Source organism: Nannobrachium achirus (assembly GCF_963921795.1).
Source record: "Nannobrachium achirus genome assembly, chromosome: 7".
Taxonomy (NCBI): domain Eukaryota; kingdom Metazoa; phylum Chordata; class Actinopteri; order Myctophiformes; family Myctophidae; genus Nannobrachium; species Nannobrachium achirus.
In genome coordinates this window covers 6,874,342-6,896,026 of record NC_137816.1, presented here as the reverse complement: position 1 = coordinate 6,896,026, position 21,685 = coordinate 6,874,342, and the positions used below count along the sequence as shown (strand labels likewise).

The following is a 21,685-nucleotide window of genomic DNA, read 5'->3' as shown; positions in this document are numbered from 1 at the left end:
ACCTGATCACTCTGCCAGACCCAGACCAAAAGAGAAACCTTACACTTGACCCTACTAAATCCTTTCTGTCAGGGTGAGACCACCTCCTCCACACACACACACACACACACACACACACACACACACACACACACACACACACACACACACACACACACACACACACACACACACACACACACACACACACACACACACACACACAGCTCTCTTTATGGTCCAACAGCCACACATCAGCCCACATACAGTTCAGATCTGGGTGCATCATGCAGGGACCGGGAAAAAGAGTTGGAGAGGCCCTCATTGCGCGCTATAGAGAGAGATCTCTCTCTATAGCGCTGCTGCTACTCAAAGATTTGTGACAAAGTGACAAGCCAGTGGGCCAATTACATGAGTTATATTGCGTCATTGTCGGGTGGAAACCTTGTGTGTCCAAAACCGTTTGTTTTGTATTTATCATTTTAAAAATGATTTAAACTAGTGAAAACAGCCGATATACAAGCACACAAGGCCTCGCACCGCGAGGCGTTGTGTGCTTGTAGATCTGCTGTTTTCACTACTTTTGTGCGACGGCCTTGTATGATGAAGCAGGGCTTTGCTTTGCGAAAAAATGTACAAATTTGAAACTTGGAGATACAAGGTTTCTGCCCGACAGTGGCGATTTACTTTGTTGGCCGCCCAGCCCCCAAAGTGGAACAAAGGCAGACATTTTTATTTTTTTATTTTTTCCTAATGGACAGCCTGGACCGGCCGGGAATGAACCGGCCGTTCGGGAGTTGTCCCGCTTCTCCCAATGGCCAGCCCGTCCCTGGGTGCATGCGTGGAAAATGTGCCTAGAGATTGAAGGAAAGTGCTGGTACTTTGTTCACGCTTTCTCATTATCACTCTCTTATCACTCTCCCTCTCTCCCTCTCTCTCTCTTTCTCTCTCTCTCTCTTTCTCTTTTTCACAGTCTCTCTTTTCCTCTCTCTCCCTCTGTTGTTCCAGCGCCCTGCCTTCCTCATTTCAGAGTGGAATGCTCCGTAATTAGAATGAACGATCCCTTCCTCCCGAAGATTATTTTTGTGTTCTGTTATTTTTGCCCTCCCCCTTTTCCCTCTCTTCTTTTTCCCCCTCACTTCCTTGTGTGTATTTTCTCCTGTATGATTTAATTAGCGCTGACTGTACGCTTCATCCCAGGCGGCAATGGGTTCTAAAAGAGAAATATATGCCCCCCCTCCCAGCACTCTGTAAGCCATGAAACGCTTCAGGGTTTTTAGTTTGAAACTGAAATAATGTATTTGTTTTTAAATCATTTATGTTTTATCTTGCTGTCGACCGCCAACAGAGAGCTGGGATTATCTCGTTTTCTCAACAGATAACCTTGGTCGTTGTTTTTCTCTATTGAGCCTCAAGAGAGGGAAACTGTTCAAGAGGAAACACAGACACAGGCATTTCTGCACTGGGCCATTATTCATGCCCTTAGCTAAACCCATGTCATATTGTCTTTTAAAGGAACTGACAACTTGATTTAAAAAGTCATTATTTTAATGTCATGTTGGGTATTGTGTTCATCAAGGTTGAACAGCCATCTTAAAAGCACTTCTCTTTCATAAGTGATCTGCCTTCGTTGGGAGTCTCTGAGAATTTTATATGTTTCAGCTCAGGATGAACGACACCAATTAAGATTAACCATACCATTTATTGCAATGATATAATCAGATATGCAATGATATTGCATCTTAGTTTGGCGATGTAGCTCTGCTGTGATAATCAAATGATCTGCTCGAACATGAGACATGATCTGATATATCACAATCCCCCAAAGCAAAGCATGATATACGGATTACATGCACATAACATTGAACCTTCAGTTGCATGATTTAAGAGATCACATCATAATCCATAGAACACAGAACAATCTGTAAACAATATATATAACATGAGTAACTACATTTACAAGGAGGAGGACGGGGAGGTGGAGGGATTTTTTAACACATACCGGTACAGCTGCACAACCAGTAGTAACAGCTAAACATCTAGAATGAACATAGAACAGGAAGTTGCTTAAATAGACTGACACTAATTGAGCCGTAAGTCAAAGCTCTCTGTCTTCCGAGCAATCTTCGTTCCTATTCTCACCTATGGTCATGAAGTGTCGGTCATGACCAAAAGTATAAGGTCTCCGGTACAAGCGGACAAAATTAGTTTTCTCAGGCTGGGTGGCTGGTACTGTATCTCCCTTAGATAGGGTGAGAGAGACTTTGAGTAGAACCGCTACTCCTTCACTTGGAAGTCGTCAGCTTTGGTGTTTCGGGCATCTAGTACGGATGCCTCCCGAGCGCCTTCCTAGGAAGGTCCTCAATGCACAGGGAGGAGACCCCGTGGCAGACCAAAGACCAGATGGAAGTATTATATCTCCACACTGGCCTTGGAACACCTCTGTAAATTCCCGGAAGGAGTGGAGGAAGTTGCTCAGGATAGGGAACTCCCTGTTGGAACTGTTACCACTGCGACCCGATTCTGGATAAGCGGTTGAAAATGGATGGATGGAGACTACTCCAGCAATTCACCTAGGTTTTCTATTTTGAAGTGCCCAGATAATCCTTTCTTTTCAACATTCCTCAAGGTGTGTCTTTGGAATAGGCTTCCTTTTGTGAATCTTTGGATCTTGGTAGCAGCAAACCATAATGAACCCTAACGTTTCCGGAGTGTGTATCGTCATATTAAAAAAACAGCCGCTTGCGTGTCGACGGGACATCTCAGAGCTGAAGCCACTTGATGATGTAATAGTTCCTCTTGCCCACCCTGAGAAGAGAGAGTCCATTGGATAGGATGTGGACTTTTGGGACCAGCACCTGCTCTGGCTTGTCTGTGCGACTGTGGTTGATCCACACTGCTCCATCTGACACCATGCGGTAGCCTCTGGGTCCGTCTGGGATGGCGCTGATGGTGCGACAGGCGTCCAGCACGGTGGTGCTCGGCTCCAGCAGCATCTCATGGAAGGGAGCCTCCCTGAAGAGCTCCCGGAGCTCACCGTCACTCATCTGCTCCAGAGCCTCCACGCTGCCGTGGTACAGAGCTTTGGTGCATCTCTTAGCGTTCTCCAGGCCTTCCTTGCCGTGCACCAGCTTGGTGACCTCGGCGGCCAGCCGTTTGTGGGCCAGCCACTTGCCGGGCTCCTCCTTCTGCTGCTCCATCACTCTGTCCACCTCCCCCAGAGGCAGGAAGGTGAACAACAACAAGTACCACTCGACGTCGGCATCGGGCAGCCTGAGAAAGAACTGGTAGAGCTCAAAGGGAGTGGTCCTGTCTCTGTTGAGCCACACGGCGTTGCCCGCCGTCTGCCCCAGCTTGTCCCCGACAGAGCTGGTCACCAGGGGCGTCGTCAGCCCGTACACCTCCTCGCCGCTCACTCTTTGGATGAAGTCGTGGCCGGACATCAGGTTGCCCAGCTGGTCGGTGCCTCCCAGCTGGACCTTGCAGCCGTGCACCCAGTTGAGGTGGTGGAAGTCGTAGGCCTGGAAGCACTGGTAGGTGAACTCTGTCAGACTCATCCCCTCCGGAGTCTTCAGTCTGGACTGGACGCTGTGCCTGCTGAGCATGGTCCCCATCCTGAAGTGTCTGCCGGCCTCCGCCAGGAAGGACACCACATTCCACTCCTTGTACCAGCTGAGGTTGTCGAGCACCGTGGCGGTGCCCAGCGGTCTGCTGCTGCTGTCGTGGTGGTGGAACAGCAGCTCATGGTTGGTGAAGACCCTGTGGATGCTCTCCCCGATGCTGTTGGCGTTCTCCTGCACCAGCTCCGGGGACAGCCGCTCCCTTTCGCCCTCGCTCTTGCCGCTGGGGTCCCCGATCTGGGCGGTGGCCCCGCCCAGCACGGCCAGGACGTGGTGCCCCGCGCTGCGGAAGTGGAGGAGGCCGACGAGGGTCAGCAGGTTGCCCACGTGCAGGCTGTCCGCCGTGGGGTCGAAGCCGCAGTACACCGTCTGAGAGCCAGACTCCAGCAGCTTGGGCAGCTGCTCTCGTCCTGCGTTTTCCGGGAAACAGCCTATGAGGACGCCTCGTCTGTACAGAGAGGCCAGCAGGCCGCTGTGTGCAGAGGCGGAGTGGTGCAGGTTGGACCGGGGAGAAGGAGGTAAAAGCCTAAGCCGGCATGTTGTGTTCTTCAGGAGGACACGTGATAAAGGTCCATGCTGCCACAGGGCAGAGCGACAGCCCTGCTGCACCATGGAGGCGGCCATGTTGGATACTGGGACCACACCAGAGAGGCGTGATCTGATGTCTTGATGACATCCGATTCCCTGATGTCGTCAATACCAATCCTTGTCCCTTTTATATGCCCATATATGGAGATCTCTGATGTCATCAATATTAAGCACACATCTGGGAATGCCCATATATGGACATATTGTGCCTCATGTGGTCTATGACGTCAGTATGATGTCAGACGCCAGTCATATCCATATTTGGGAAAATATGGCCATATTTTGTCCAACTTAAACATTTTGTACTTTGACTTTTGGTACTTTAAGTATATTTTGATGCCATTACTTTCGTACATTGTAGTTTCTATATTGTAGTATTGATACTTTTACTTAAATGCCCACTGACACGCCCCAAAATTATAATAGTATATGTATGATACAGGTCACGTGGTCTCTCTGAAAACAGTCTGAAATAGTCTGAAACTCATGTCACAGTGTTATCTGCCCCTCGCCACCCAACAACAGCTGACCGGTATAGTAAGTAGTCTTAAGTACAGTCAATTCATTTGACTGGCTTATAATTGCGCATTCTCACGATGACATCATAAACATATTAACTAAAACGTTTTAAAGTGACAGTACCCCTTTAGATGACAGCCCTACTTTAACTAAAACATCTGAGTGCTTTATCCACCACTGGTCTGCTGGAGACCTGCTCCTTCCTATCCAACATCAGGTTGGGGAACTCTGCAGTGTCGCTGGGTCCACTGTCACACTGTCACACTGTCACACTGTCACACTGTCACACTGTCACATTGTCACACTGTCACACTGTCACACTGTCACACTGTCACATTGTCACACTGTCACACTGTCACACTGTCACACTGTCACACTGTCACACTGTCACCGCTGTGTGTCAACGTAAGTGGTGCCTTGAGGTGGCTCCCAAAGTATCACTGGGATCGCCGTGAGTTAAGGGCAGTGGCGTCAGTTCAGCAAAGGCTAGGGTATGGCAAAGATGGGAGTCCTCATGGATAAGAGGCATTACATTTTGGATAACACGGTGATATTGTGAAAATAGCAGATCTACATGCTCACAACGCCTCGCGCTGCGAGGCGTTGTGAGCATGTAGATCGGCTATTTTCACAATGTCTGAAAAAAAAAAGAATTTTGGCTGTTTTTTTACCCAGGTTTCTACGGTTTCTTGGGCTGGATATGGATATATAACATGCTAAACGTGGCATGTTAGTAAACGGGCCACAATTAACAATAATTCATTGCACCTGTGCAGCTGACCTGCGGAACCTGGGAATATAACATTTTGTCAAGATGGGGAGAAGTGTGGAGAATAGTTAAAGTGACCATTTTGTTACATTTTGCATTTGTAGTTATTTTACTGTAATTTAACAACATAATAACCAGCGCAGATAGACAAAGAGACATTCATGGATTTATATTTAAAAGTAACTTTTATTTCCCCCCCTGGACCCAGGGTATGGCAGCTGCATACCCCTGCCATACCCAATTGACGCCCCTGGTTAAGCCCAGCCAGCCTCATCCTTCTCTCTCTGACCCTGTCTGTAACCCGCGTGGCGGGAGGCCCCCGTTGAGGTCCACTTTTCAGACGTGGTCCTCCTTTGCACTGTTAATTTTGACAGAAAATTTTGATTTAGTGTAGTCTTTTGATTTAGTGTAGTCTTTTGATTTAGTGTAGTCTTTTGATTTAGTGTAGTCTTTTGATTTAGTGTAGTCTTTTGATTTAGTGTAGTCTTTTGAATGAAATTTCCTTTGGTTTAAATGCCGGGGCCATTTATTGTTGTAGTGTCAGAGCGGCAATAGTGTCTGGGCTCCATACAGCAGCACTGGTTCTGCTGTAGCCACAAACAGCTGTCTCTTGAGGTCATCTCACATATCAGATTTCCACACTAGCTCTCCTCATCCCGCACAAGGCATTCCGGGCAATCACCCTTCGGACATTCAGTTCCCGTTCCGAAATATTTCACTACCTCGAATATTGGCAGGAGCGATGGTTCTGTCCTCTGTGTTTGTAATGACATTACTTTGTTTTCTTGACATTGAGCTTGAGGCAAATCTTCCCGCACTCCCTATACTGGCAGTAGTAGTTCCCTTCCATTCTTCTCTGCTGTGTCTTAGACCACTGGTTCTCAACCTGTGGGTCGGGACCCCCAGAGGGGTCCCCAAATTATTTTGGGGGGTCCCCAGATGATTAACTTAATGTGCAACATTGTTTTCTCACTCAACGGTAAAAAAACAACAACATAAAGTTTAAGAGAGGATAAATGCACATTTCTAAAGTGACAATTTAAGGACATTGTAAAACATTGGCCAAATTGTCAAATATTAGAGGCAGAAATGGTGAAAATAGCCGATCTACATGCTCACAACGCCTCGCAAGATATTTTGGGGGTCGCGGCCTGAAAAGGTTGAGAACCACTGTCTTAGACCAGTGGTTCTCAACCTTTTCAGGACGCGACCCCCAAAATAACCATATTTGAACTGGGGACCCCCCCACCCCGACAAGCACTAAGAGTTTGCATAACACAGTTCTATTATGAAAATAGCAGATCTTGCGAGGCGTTGTGAGCATGTAGATCGGCTATTTTCACAATATCTGCCTCTAATATTTGACAATTTGGCCAATGTTTTACAAAGTCTTTAAATTGTCACTTTAGAAATGTGCATAAACCCTCTATACACTTAAACCTTATGTTGTTTCTTTTTTTTTTACTGTTGAGTGAGAAAACAATGTTGCACATTAAGTTAATTATCTGGGGACCCCCCAAAATAATTTGGGGACCCCCCTGGGACCAGTGCAGTGCCAACTGCATAGTCATGATCATGATGGGATGTACCCGCTGACTCGTCCTCGAAACAGGTCCATGGTCATAATAAACAGGGAGGGGGCCCGGGTACCACTCCGGAGGTCACCTGGTACCCGGGTACCACCCCGGAGGTCACCTGTGAGTATCTCAAACTCTTTAGTGTCGCCATTGTGGGTCAGAACCATGGCGCATGGAGTCCAGCGATGTGCTGCTAACGCCTGCATGATCTTCTCTGGAACATGGCGTCAGCATACAATAAGCTTGCTATGAGAGGAGAAGAAAATTTGAAAAAAGAAAACTGTTCAGTATTAACCTTATCAAAAATATGTTCATAAACTCCAAAACAACTCTCAAAGTGTTATCCTAAATGTCCTGTATCCAGCTCTTTTGTTGAATATTATGGTTTAATAAATACTGTAGTTTTGGGCTGAACAGGCTCATATACTGCACATGAAAGACAGAGACGCCTGGGCAAGCACGCGCATGTGAGCTCAGCCTTGTGTTGAACCCCACGTGCATGACTATGCACGTTCCTTGCTTGTGCTGCATGCGACAGTTTATACTGGAATTGATTTCAAAAGTACTAGGGGGTGAAGTATTCCTTTAACTCTCAGTTCTGCTTTAGCCTCTCATTGGACCTTGCATCACCTCTCCCTGTATGGCCCATTCCCTCCCTGTTGCAGCTCACAGTTCCTCCAAACAATACAGCACACAATAATGCAATGGACCCATGAGATGTAATAGAGCCATAACACAGACATACTGCATCTCTGCACATAATACGCTATACTGTGCCCTAGGGCATTCACGAATAGTGATTTTCAGTATTGGAATTATTCAACCTCAAAGTATTCAAATAGTCGAATATTCGACAGGACTGGCCAAACTGTCAAATATTAAAGGGATATTACACTTTCAAAGTCATTTTATCGTCTAATCAGGCTTTTATGAACACCCTGAACAGTTTTTAATTTGCTTCATTCAATATTTAGATATTTAATGTAAATGTTACCAGGCCCGACACGCCCAGGCCCTCTCCACATACACACCCATTGTAACTTCAAACTCCATTTTAACCATGATAGATTCATTAAAAACACCAGTTGTTTTTTCTGGTGACTCATACTACCCTCCTAATACGTGAGCAGGCCGTGTTTTTTCGATAACTTTTTTCATTAATTTTTAATAATTATTTGGGAAAATGAAAAATATTTAATACAAAAATGGATTATTAAAAATAAATGAAAAAAGTTATCGAAAAAACATGGCCTGCTCACGTATTAGGAGGGTAGTTTGAGTCACCAGAAAAAATAATGGTTGTTTTTAATGAATTTATCACGGTTAAAATGGAGTTTGAAGTTACAATGGGTGTGTATGTGGAGAGGGCCTGGGCGTGTCGGGCCTGGTAACATTTACATCAAATATCTAAATATTGAATCAAGCTAATTAAAAACTGTTCAGGGTGTTCATAAAAGCCTGATTAGACGATAAAATGACTTTGAAAGTGTAATATCCCTTTAAGTACAAGAGGCGAACATTGTGAAAATAGTTGCGAGGCGTTGTGAGCATGTAGATCTGCTATTTTCACAATATTTATCTGCAGAACCGAGTCACATTAAATGTAATACCTACAATTCCAAGTGCTTGTCAGGGTGGGGGTCCTCAGTTCAAATATGTTTATTTTGGGGGTCACAGCCTAAAAAGGTTTGAGAACCCCTGGTATAGAGCATTAACAAATTCATCCACCAGGGGCATTGACAACTCATTCTTATGACCTCCTATCTAGCCAAGCTTTATAAACTAGTGACTTTGATATTCGAATATTCGAATATTTGGTGAAAGTCCTAGTGTGCCCTACAAAGCCAGAGTGCAGTAACTATGGACTAAACTTTGACTGAAAAAATGGTTTAAAAGTGTTTCAACTGGTCAGCCAAACGAGATATCGACATGTAAGTGATATTACACTGATTGTATCTGTTCTTGAGGTAATTGTTCATCCCCCAATATCATGAAGGCTAATTTGAACTTTAGGCTACACAAATAAGTCGGTGAATCCAAAATCGTAGTTACTGCACTTTGGCTTTGTAGGGGCTTTGTACTGTTTCACAAAAATTGTGTGTGTTTGTGCGTGCGTGCGTGTACACAAGTGTGCATGCGTGCAGTGTCAGCAGCGCAACTTATTGCCGCCCTGTGGTTCGCCGGTGTCGGTCATGACTGAAGAATGAGGGTTGTTTCTTCTTCGTTGTGGTTTTTCATTATCAGGTGGTGAGTGGAAATGTTGCCGCAGCAGATTGTGAAATACATACTGTAGAAGTGAGATGTTGAAAATTGGACCGCACTGACTGACATGTTGTACGCACCCAGCAGATGAAAGCCATTCTCTAAACCAAGATGCCTTTGTCTTGTCAAGGCCTCTCTTTGAGGTGGGGATATGAGCTTTGAAATGTTTGATAGTAGAGGCGCACCTGCACACACGTGCCCAGCGCCCACTCGCTCACTCACTCACTCACTCACTCACTTATTCACTCATTCACTCACTCACTCACTCACTCACTCACTCACTCACTCACTCACTCACTCACTCACTCACTCACTCACTCACTCACTCACTGATGCACACACACACACGCACGCAGGCACGCACGCAGGCACACATGGACACTTGAGATCCTTGCTTTGCCTATAATCTAGATCAGGGGTCTTCAACGTTTTCAGGCCAAGGACCCCTTAGTTGAGAGAGAGATGAAGCAGGGACCCCCACAACCTTTTCATAGATTCCAAATAGTTTCATCGTTCGACAGCACAATCATTGGTGTATTTTGGATTCATGTCAATGTGTGTTTTCACTGGTATTTAACCACTTGAACCGTCAATACTTAATACACTTGACCTTTTACTCTGTACTTAGTCTGCTCTTTTTCCCCTCTACACCAAACCTCTTTGCCGAAAATAGCCGATCTACAAGTTCACAACGCTTCGCGCTGCGAGGCGTTGTGAGCTTGTAGATCTGCTATTTTTGGATACAATTCTCAGATTATGGACACTAGGGTTCAAGTTGTTAACATAAAAAGGATTGGAAGATTTAGGGGGATTAATTTCCCAGCTTTCTACAGTTGATCTCTCCTGTCGTTCAGTGTTGTGGTTCATGTGAGACAGCTGCTTGTGTGTGTTGTCTGACAAATGCTTCAACCAAATGCAACAAATGACAATTTAGCAGATGCTTTTATCCAGAGTGACTTGCAAATGACAAGATCAGAGTGAGTGGCATGAACTGTAGTCTGCAAAGTATAGGGTCAATTAATAGTCATGTAAGGGTGCAAAAAAACAACAGTGAAGTGCTAAAGTAACAATTTACAGTTGGTAATTTAGGCATTTAGCAGGCGCTCTTAATCCAGAGCGATTTAAAGTAGGCAAGGGTGTGTACAACTACTGTATGCAGGGTTTCCTGCAGGAAAAAGTCTTGACCAGGGGGGGATTTCATGGCGCACGCGCCGAAATCTTTTGATAATTAATTAATTAATTCGAGTAATTAATTCACTTAATTTTTTATATTAATTCTTATTTTTGCCCTATAAAAAACACATGAATGTGCCCATGATGACGGAAAACACAACTACATGCTATCATTCACATTTATTCAACATTGAATAACTACGTTTTTCACAGGACAGTGTAACTTGTTTTTTTCCCCCAGGTTAATCAACCAGCACTCGTGCCATATAAATAGAAGTCTACAGCACAGTAAAAAAAAAAAGAAACATTGGTGTAAAGTAACTAAGTAGATTTACTTAAGTACTGTACTTATACTGTACAAAGGAGATTTTCAGGTATTTGCACTTTACTTGAGTATTTCCTGCATTCAGGAGATACCAGCCCTTATGTTTTCTTCAAATGTAAACAAACATAGCTGCCATGTTTGAAAGATAGGGTTGGTATGGGGGTTAAACATGCAATTTCGCGATCGCGATCATGCCTAGTACATTGTTGGAGGTCCAAAAAGTTTTTTTGAGAATTTTTTTTTTTTTTTTTTTTTTTTTTATACCCTTGGGGGGGCGGGGGGGTTTTCAGGCCGGGCGGGGCGCCTGGCCTGTAAAGTGCTGCAGGAAACCCTGGTATGGATATGTAGTAGGAACATATGAGAACACACACACACACACACACACACACACACGCACACACACACACACACACACACGCACACGCACACGCACACGCACACACACACGCACGCACGCACGCACGCACGCACGCACGCACAATATACCTTACAACACCTCTACACTTCAGCAGGAGCATGCACACACACGTGCACACACGCGCGCACACACGCACAGACACGCACTCACGCGCACGACACACACACACGACACACACACACACGCACACACACGCACACACACTCACGCACCACCACTCACTTCAAACTGGGTTTGATTTTTGACTTAAGTGAAAGTTTCAATACTGCAATATAGAAATACGATAAGAAGTACTATGTAGTTGAGTAAAAGTACAAAAGTAGGCTATTGGATTGGTATCATAATGTACTTTAAAATATCAAAGTATAGAAAGTTTCAACTAATTGTAGTGGGGTGAAAGTACAATGTTTGCCACTGAGATGTAGTGGAGTAGAAGTAAAAGTACTGAAAACTGGAAATGCTCCATTAAAGTAAAAAGAAAATACCTCAAGCACGGTAGTTGGGTAAAAAATGCACTTGTGCTACTTCACACCACGATGTTTCGGAGTGCCGATGTGTAACCGCTAATGAGCACATTGCTGAGTGTCGCTTGCTAGCGAGCTCCCATGATGGCTGTGTAAAGTGGGAGGCCTGCTGGCTCCGTCAGTCACACTGACCTAATCAGATACATGTATCCAGGTGCGTCACAATGGGGGGCGGGGGGGGGGGGGGGGGGGGGGGGGGGGGGGGACTGAGTTACTAGGGCCCAAGCTGGAGGGGCCTTAATTATTTTATACTTTAGCTATTGTAAAATAGCAGATTTACAAGCTCACAGCTCACAGCTCACTGCAAGCTTGTAGATCTGCTATTTTTGAAAAGTCGTGAACATGTGTGCAAATCTTTGATTATAATTATGTATTATTTTAAGCGAACATTTGTAACTCTGGGGGGTCCCTGGAACTAAAACTAGATATTTTATTATCCAGATTTCTTTTTTTAAAATAGTAGTTGTGCCGAGTGCCACGCTCATAGCGTGGCACTCGGTGCCACGCTATGAGCTTGTATATCTGCTATTTTTCAATAGTTAAAAGCACAAAATAATGCATAATAATGCGTTCCCAGTCTAAATGGGTGAAGAACATTCATGGAGGGGCCCACAGTGAATCCTTGTACCCCGGGCCCAGGATTTGGTTACGACACCCCCAATAAATTGGGAGGCCTGTTGGCTCCATCAGTCACACTGACCTAATCAGATCTCCTGCCCTCTAGTCCTTCCCAAATGGCTAATGATGATCTCTTGACATGGGTGTCTCATCCTTGTTAGCAACCAAATATTTGCCCTCTTCCCTTGAAGTCCCCCCCCCCCCCCCCTTTACTCTTCCCATCCATGTCATATCCTTTTAATAGCTCATTTCTGGAACATTCTTGGTGGTGATTTTTTTCCCCTCAGTTTGGTAGAGGAGACCGTTGCGTGCCATTTAGTTTTAGTCATAATTTAGTCACCTGAAAAGTTTTAGTTTTAGTCTAATTTTGGTCGACTAAATATCATAAGATTTTAGGCGACTAAATCTACAGTTGATTTAGTCAACTGAAATGTATTTTGGAAAGGCCTTGATGGCATCGTAATGACTGATTTTAAACTTGTTTGAGTGCTGAAAATAGCTGATCTACAAGCTCACAACGCGTCGCGCTCAACACCTGAAGAGCAACCAAACATAAAATGACTCTCTTCTCCACTAGTCCCTCCCTTTTAGTCTTTTTAACGTTTTAGTCTAGTTTTTATTTTGTTGATGAAATTGACAATATATTTAGTCTTAGTTTTAGTCATCACAGCTTAGTTTTTATTATTAGTCAACGAAATCAACACTGGTCTCTCTCTGTGTTTGGAGTTTTGTGACCATGGAGTGTTGTTTTGTCGTCAGGGGGCGCAGCGTTCCAGAACCAGGAGGCATGTTGAAGAATTCCACTGATGCTTTATGCATAGTGTCTGGACGTGGGATGAATAATAATGATAGTAATGATAATAATAACTGAACTGGAACGGGAGAGCCGTGAGTCAAGATTCACCCTCCGTAATAGGGCTGAGCTTCTAGTTATCGAAGTCAGTTCAGAGAGAGAGAGACAGAGACAGAGACAGAGACAGAGACAGAGACATATGCAGTGGTGTAAAGTAACTGTACATTTACTTAAAGGGGAAGACCACACATTTTCAATATTGAACTATGTCATTAACGCTTCCAGTGCCAGCCCCTAGAGGGCACCAAAGAATGCCAGGGTTTGTCCCATAGGCAAGCGCATTAGCATCCGGGGACTCACGTTGCAGTGACGCGCGTGCTCACGTTCGTGCACGTCATGGAAAGGTCCCGGATGAAAATGGCTACAGAATAGCTATTAGCATTTTGTCATTTAAAAGATCATTTTTAGGCGATTTCGCCGTAAATAAACCTCGCGCCACATCCCTAAAAACACAATCCAGAGATATGGGCCTCCAAAGATGTGGTTTTTCATTGGATTCGGCGGCGATTCGCGGCGCCGTTCGCGGCTAACGGCTGGCATGGCGGCCCCCGGATTTGGAACACTGGATTTTAAATTTAGGCTCAGGCTTCAGAAGGCCTCGGATCATTTTATTCATTTCATTAAAAAAGCCGAACATGTTCGGGATAGGCACACTGGACGTCGTTCCGGAAGCGGCGCTGAACATTTGGTGAACATTGGGGGGCTCAAAAATGTATTTTAAACCATTTTTAATGGAATATATCGTCGGACCATGTAAAATGGCTAGCTGGCTAGCGTAGGACGAGCCAGGACCACCCCAGCTCAGGGTAAGTCAATTAATAAAAAAAAAAATTGTATTGGATTGAAATAAAGCCGAACATGTTCGGGATAGGCACAGAATGAGTTAATATACCTTAGAGGAGTTGTGTGGAAATAAACAGAAAGTTCCCCCTCTTCTGTGTTCTCCGCTCCAGCCAATCACAAGCCGCGCCTTCTAATTTATGTAACACCGTCTCCTACGGTAGGAATAATCGCGTGCAGTACATACTGTATAAGACTAACACAGGGAGATGGTTTCATGTAGGCTACTGTGTGTGTGCTGCCACACACATATCAGAGCTGGTAGCTGTTGCTATGGCCCAAGAAACAAATAGAGAGCACTAGTGTACGTGTGTGCATGCGTGTGTGCCTGAGAGAGAGAGAGACAGAGAGAGAGAGAGAAAGAGAGAGAGAGATAGTGTGGTAGTGGGTTAATGCCTGTGTATCAACGGTATACGTGTGTTTGCGAATGTAAAACACATTCGATATAATCACTCTGTCCACTGGTTTGATCAAGAGCTGCCCAGTGACCTGCAGTGGCCCTGATTAGCTGGGGTTGTATTAATCAATGGGGGGCGCCTGTGAGAACTCATTCCTAATTGGGGCTCTGTGTGCGACTGTGCATGTGTGCATGCGTGCGTGTCTGTGTGTGTGTGTGTGTGTGTGTGTGTGTGTGTGTGTGTGTGTGTGTGTGTGTGTGTGTGTGTGTGTGTGTGTGTGTGTGTGTGTGTGTGTTGGTGGGGGGGAGAGGGCCTGAACTTCCTTCCTTCCGCGTTCCACCGTTAAGAACTGATTGGATAAAACCCCAGAGACAAGGGAAATGGGATTTAATGGGTGTTGCCTAAACCCACCAGGCTTGAGTTAAGACCCGCCTCGCGGAAACGCGAGAACTTCCAGGAGTGGCTGAAATCCTTGCTGGACGTGGAGGGTGGATAAAGTCAGACCTAGTAAAGGCATGAAGACAATCTTAAAACTTGTACTGAGAAAAGCCTGCATTTGCACAATGTGCAGCTATTAATTTGTCACTACGCGGTCAAAATAAACTGCTAAAAAAAAAAAAAAAAAAAAACTTTGTACTGTGCTTAAAAAGGGAAAACGTTATAACTTTGCTAAAGAGAAAAACGTACTGAGAAAGCTATTAATTTGTCACTAGGCTACTGTGCTCAAAATACAAACTCTCACTGATTATCAGTTAAATTGTTATAGTTTGGATATGGCTTTGGGCGTATTATGCTGCGTGTATTATTGTAATGGATCGGTAGGTACTAGGTGTATTGCTTTGCACTAACGTTCATATGCACTTTCATACTTAAGATTATTGAGAGAGGCGTTTCCGCGAGGCGGGTCTTAACTCAATCCATGGTGGGTTTAGGAAACACGCGTTGCGGGTCATAGCAGCTTACAGTACATGTTTGTGCGTGCGTGTGCGCGCGCGTGTGTGTGTGCGTGCGCTCGTTCGTGCGTGCGTGCGTGGGTATGTGTACATAACATTTATGTGTGTGCATGCTAGTGCTCTATTTTGAGCCTCATCACAGAGAGCAAGGTTACACAGCGCTCCTCTGCTCTCTCATCGTCAGCGCTGTGAACCTCAGCACTCATTTCCTTCAGGGGTGCCGCACCAAATTCTGGGCCCCGGGTACAAGGACTCACTGCGTTGTTTTGTGCTTTAAACTGTTGAAAAATAGCAGACTTACAAGCTCACAGTGCGGCGCTGTGAAAAATCGTGAAAATGTGTGCAAGTCTTTGAAGGTTTTTAAAAAAAAACTATGTTTCTATGTCAGTGGTGTCAGTGCTCAAACTTTTTCATGTGACCGACCCCCCAAATGATATGTATTTACAGTATCCATGGACCCCCATCTCAAAATATTTAGTTCAAGGGACCCCCCAGAAGCAAAATTATATAGCAGATCTTCGGTGATCACTCGGTGCCGCGCTGTGAGCTTGTATATCTGCTATTTTTCAATAGCTAAAGTATAAAATAATTAAGGCCCCTACACCTAACTCAATCCCACGTTCCCCCCCTTGTGACGCCCTTGATTTCCTTCACTCATAGTGTGGTATGGTACTTATAACATGTACCATCCCCAGGGTCTATGTGTTCTCTCTCCCTCTCTTTCTCTCTATTTATCTTCCTCTCTCTCTCTCTCTCTCTCTCTCTCTCTCTCTCTCTCTCTCTCTCTCTCCCTTTCTCTCTCCCTCCCCTCCATTTCTCTCTCTCTTCGTACTCTATGACATCTTGCTGAACAGGGACGTGCAGAGAATGTTAGAGAGGCAGGGGCTGACATTTCTATAAGGGCTTTGGGGAGAAAATATTGAAAATAGCAGACCTCCAAGCTCACAACGCGTCGCGCTGCGACGCGTTGTGAGCTTGGAGGTCGGCTATTTTCGGTGCTTGATATCACAAGCATAATCAAGTCAGTACTGGAGATGTGGCGTACAGCATGGATTTCTACACAGAGAGGGCAATTCTTTCAACCTAAGATGCTGCATTCAAGTTCAAGAGAGTTTGGACGAGGACATTCTCTTGATTGCCACCTTCAGGTATGGCATGGAAAGAGTGGCATTTGCATTTTTTTCACCACAGTTAAAACTGCATTCATGGTCTGGAGAGGGCACTTTTTACAGACGGATAAAAGGGCAGGGGCTCAAGCCCCCTTTGATGTCTATGTGTGCGCGTGCCTGTTGCTGAGGTTCTCTTCTCTCTCTCTCTCTCCCCTGGTGATTTCTGTATTCCTCCACCCCCCCCCCCCCCCCCCCCCCCCCCCACACACACACACACCCGCCAGACCCCCAGTTGCCTTTTGATGTCTTCTCAAGGGTTTAGGGTGTGTAGAAAGAAGAATTTTAGTTAACCATTTAAATCCCAATGTAATTTGGTTGTACATCAAATAGCACTCTACAAGATCTGTATCTCAAGATCTGTATCTTTGCCAAATGTTTGAGTATTATGTTCACTGAATGTTCACCTATTATGTCCCCAGAAGGGTTAATGTGGCTAAATGCGTGCGTGCGTGCGTGCGTGTGTGTGTGTGTTTTAGGCTCTTACATCGGACCATTCCAGGTTTACAGTAGCATATTAATGTTCAATGAGAGCGAGAGAAAGAGAGAGAACGACACTATTTTCGACATCATGCAGAAATTCACTTTCATCTATTTTAAAGTGTTTCCACATTTGCTGAAATGAAATGCAATATGATAATTCTGCTGTTGAAAGTTTTTCTTTTTTTTTGTATTTACTTTGCCTACCACACCAAAGTAGGTTTCAAGCACAGCAAAGACAAATACCAGATGAAATTTCCATGTTCTATTTTTACTTACTGTATTTCGGGGGCCAGGGGGGCTTTCGGGCACAGGGATATAGCTCTACTGCTCCCCAGGGTGGGAAGGGTGCGTGCAGTAAGTGCAGTGCTTGGCTGGAGGCTGACAGGTCTTTAGGCCATTAAGAACGGGATCGCATTATTACTTGAACCATTATTGTATGCTTTAAATATTAAAATAGCAGATATACAAGCTCACAGCGCGTCGCAGAGTGCCGCGTTGCGAGCTTGTAGATCTGCTATTTTTGAAAACTGCTATGTATATATTTTTTTATATATATTTTTTAAAGTCAACATTTGTAACTCAAATATTTGCTTCGGGGGGGGGGGGGGTCCCTGATACATAATATTTTGAGACTACGGTCAATGGCCAAATACATATAATTCTAGGGGTCCTTGACATAAAAAAGATTTAGAACCACTGACGCAGAAACATACGTTTTAGATTACATTTAAAAGAATCTGGTCAAAATATTCAAAGACTGCTATTTTTCAATAGTTAAAGCAGGGGTCTTCAACAGGGGGTCCTGGACGCCTAGGGGGTCCTCAGAGTTACTACAGGGGGTCCTCCAAATCTTCCAATCCTTTTTATATAACTTTATAATATAACTTGAACCCTAGTGTCCATATTCTGAGAACCGTAGCCAAAAATAGCAGATCTACAAGCTCACAAGCTCACAACGCCGTTCTTCTTTCGCAAAGTAAAGCCCTGCTTCATCATACAAGGCCGTCGCACAAAAGTAGTGAAAACAGCCGATCTGCAAGCACACAACGCCTTGTAGATCGGCTGTTCTCACTAGTTTGAATCATTTTTAAAATGATAAATGCAAAACGAACGGTTTGGGACATGCAAGGTTTCCATCGGACAACGGCGATAGAACGGTTAGTAATAATGCGTTCCCGGTCTAAAGGGCTTAGGCTGATATTTCTGGAGGACAGCAGAGGGCCCAGCAGGAGTCTCCCCGTCCCGCTGGCCTGGGCTGGCAGATTGGCCGCCCAAGCCTCGGAGTGGCACGACAGAGTGGGTAACACTATACCCGCTGGGCTGGGCTCCATGGAAAATGGAACGCACGCATGGGCCAGTTTGACAACATGGGGTTTTCAGACCAGACTGGTGTATGTCATTTTCAGCGGGCCTTAATTGCTTCTGCATCAGAGCCGGGTTTTTATTTATTGTCTCACGGGCGGAGACTGTGTTTTGCACCCTGTCGGTCCGTAGGTCCGTCTGCGTGTCTGTGTGTCCTCGTCTGTGATCAGCTAATCTCCGGCACTGTTTTCCCGAAACTGTGCACACACACACACACACACACACACACACACACACACACACACACACACACACACACACACACACACACAACATTGTGCAGAAAAAAAAGCAGAAACTCTGCCCCAAATTCTTCAGATCATTTTTTCCAAACATCGAGCAAATCGTCACTAAACAACAAAATGCCTCAAATCTTGAACGCAGCAGGCGGTTGCCATTGAAACTTTGCACACACACTAGAAAGAAATTCCACCTTACATTTTTCAAATCGTATGGTGGCGTTATATCAGGCTGACTTGCATTTTTACCTATAACTGGATCGATCGGCGGCACGCACTGCTCCCTAGGGGCCAAGGAAAAACCTCTGCCCTGCATGTTTCCGCATAGGCCTTTTATTGCACCATTAGGAGGCCAATTTTTGCAAAAGACATTTCTTGATATTGCTCCTACAGATTCTATCCAAACATGTCTGCAATAGTGTTGCAGCACCTTGCAATAAATGTGTCCATACGAGTTCTGTTCAACAGCTGCATTCTGGACAAAGGAAATATGTGGTAGTGACCTTTTATGTGTTGTATTCTATGTTTTATGGTTTGAGAGGACCATCTAGACATACGCAGACATTTACACAGTATTAAGGAACATTGTAATTCATGAGGTCCATTAATGAATGGTCTGGACCATATGAATGGTGACACGGTGTACTTATCATTTTGATATCTCATATCTGAGACGAATAACTCTCTGAACGGGACGTTTTCCTGAGGCGGCTTGCGCCCTTTTTTTTAGGAACTTTCCATATTTCAAAACGCAGTTCATCATTATTTTAATCATCATGCATCGGTTTGGAGAACACACCCAAACCCCAGAACAATCCGAAGGAGAGGGAGATCGAGCTGAGTTATATGAAAAAGCTGAGCTCAATTCCCCCATCAAGAGTGCAATTCATTCTCAGTGCTTACACGGTCGTGACTCCAATCAGTCACTGAACAGGAAGGTGTCAGAGAGAAATTGGTTTTCTAAAAGGGACGACTATGATTCAGAGGGAATTCATTCAAATCTAAAGCCGACAAATCCTCCTGTACTTCCATACGACACACTGTTAGATAACTGCCTCTCTTGCAACAGCTCTACATTGTCTTACAGCTTATGCAGCCTTGTACATTAGCGTCTTTTTTTTCTCTTTTCCAGATGGCAATGCTTACATAGCACTGAAAGAATTGGTACGCACTGCAGAATAATTAACCAGAAACAGATGAGTTATTTGCTCTGAAGCTATAACCGCTTGCTCCCATTCCGCGTGTAGCTCGCGCTGGCTTAAATGGCACTTTAATCGTTGGCATTAGTTCGCGTGTCACCATCTTAGACGGGGTGAGGCTGTTTTTGCGTCCTTACACAATGGCTACCTGAGGGTGATTGTGGTTGGAGTGCAGATGGCAAAGTAAGACCGATCTTCAAGGAACAGTTCAACTGCAATTAGACCTGGGTTATTAGTGATTCGATTTGCTGCCTCAAACAATGGCTGGCTTGTGGGGAAATTGTAACATCGTGTTCTTCCCTGGCAGTGGCCGAGGTGCATCCTTATCAATTGACCTCTTCACTCTGTGGCTTGGACTTCCGCCAGAGGTAGAAAATGTTCTTTAATAATAGGCCGGGTACATGGCCTGGCTGTAACAGCAGAAACCATTATGTGGCCGTGGATGGCTGATATCACACTGCGAGCAGCCCTCTTAAATGCGCAGGACATAAACAGAAGGATAATTACCAGAGGACACTTGGAAAGATATTGAAGCACCCTGTTGTCCTTCAGTTCTTCTGCTTTTTTCAATTTCCATCTTGTCAATATTCCCCGAAGCCTATCTCTCAAGTGTTTTTTGTCGTGTTTGTTTGCTTGCAATTTTGTTCTGTTCTTGAAATTGCCAGCTTCATTTTAGAGAACTTTTCATGACTATGGAAAGCCACCCATCTGTCGAAACCACATCGCTGATGTAAGCGTTTGCTCATAAGTCTGAGGAGGTGTTATTTTCCATTACTTATGGCTCGATGTATAGGGCATAAGCATTTGCATAAAAACCATCACACCACCATAAACTATCTAAGAAACAGGAGCAAAACATTTAAAACATGGGGGCATAAAGCCTAGAGGTAAAACCAGTGTAGCTAAACAAAAATGCTTTGTTAAAAAGGTAGGTCTGGGGACCATCAGGGCTCCAAATCTTTAACTCTAAGAGTTGGAACCAATTGGACGCTTACCGGTCCATTTGTACCCTCTCTCTCGAGTTAAATTACCACTGAGGAGTTTACTGTTAACCCATTCAGAACGGGTACACTATTATTTATCATTATTTTATGCTTTAACTATTGAAAAATAGCACATATACAAGCTCACAGCGCGGCACCGAGTGCCGCGCTGCGAGCTTGTAGATCTGCTATTTTTTAATTTTTACCCGATTCTATAAGTGTCTTTTGAATCCTTCTAAGGTTTTTTGAAAAACGTAAGTTTCTATGTCAACAATCTGGCCAGCCATCGTCAAAGAAAAGGTAACTGGAGCTCAGTTAGTCTGTTCTTGAGAGACTTCTATGTCAGTGATTCTCAAACCTTTTCATTTGAAGGACCCCCAAAATGATATTTATTTGGCCACGGACCCCCATCTCAAAATATTTAGTTCCAGGGACCACCCAGAAGCAAAATTTGAGTTACAAACATTCGCTTAAAAAATACATATATTCAAATATTTGCACACATTTTCACGACTTTTTCAAAAATAGCAGATCTACAAGCTCGCAGCGTATATCTGCTATTTTTCAATAGCTGAAGCATTAAATTATTCTAGGCCTAAATAAATGGGTGTCCGTTACCTATAATGCATAATATCAAACTAGGGGGTCCTTGAAATTAAAACGGGTGAGAATCAAAGGGCTACACAGGGAAAAAAAGTGGTCTTTCAGGAAGAAAGACTGCGGAAGACCCGCTGTGGTCAAAAGGTTGTTGCTGTCTGTCTGTTGTTTTACACAGCCGTGTGGACTCTTTCTGCAAGGAGAAGATAAATAGGGAGCTTATTTAAACTGTGACGCTTG

At 44.6% G+C, this 21,685-nt stretch overlaps 2 protein-coding genes across 2 annotated transcripts in view; one reads left to right on the top strand and one right to left on the bottom strand.

Moving 5' to 3' along the window:
- The window catches only part of adamtsl3 (ADAMTS-like 3), a gene marked incomplete at both ends in the record, with an annotated part of 420,411 nt that overhangs the window by 59,933 nt on the left and 338,793 nt on the right, over positions 1-21,685 (top strand). The gene's annotated exons all lie outside the window — the stretch shown is intronic.
- On the bottom strand, positions 2,742-7,219 carry LOC308287987 (tyrosine--tRNA ligase, mitochondrial-like; the record flags this gene model as incomplete). Its single annotated transcript, XM_080729338.1, has 3 exons — positions 2,742-4,231; positions 4,863-4,962; positions 7,073-7,219. 3 exons carry the CDS (start codon positions 7,217-7,219, stop codon positions 2,742-2,744), a joined length of 1,737 nt encoding a protein of 578 aa, XP_080585464.1.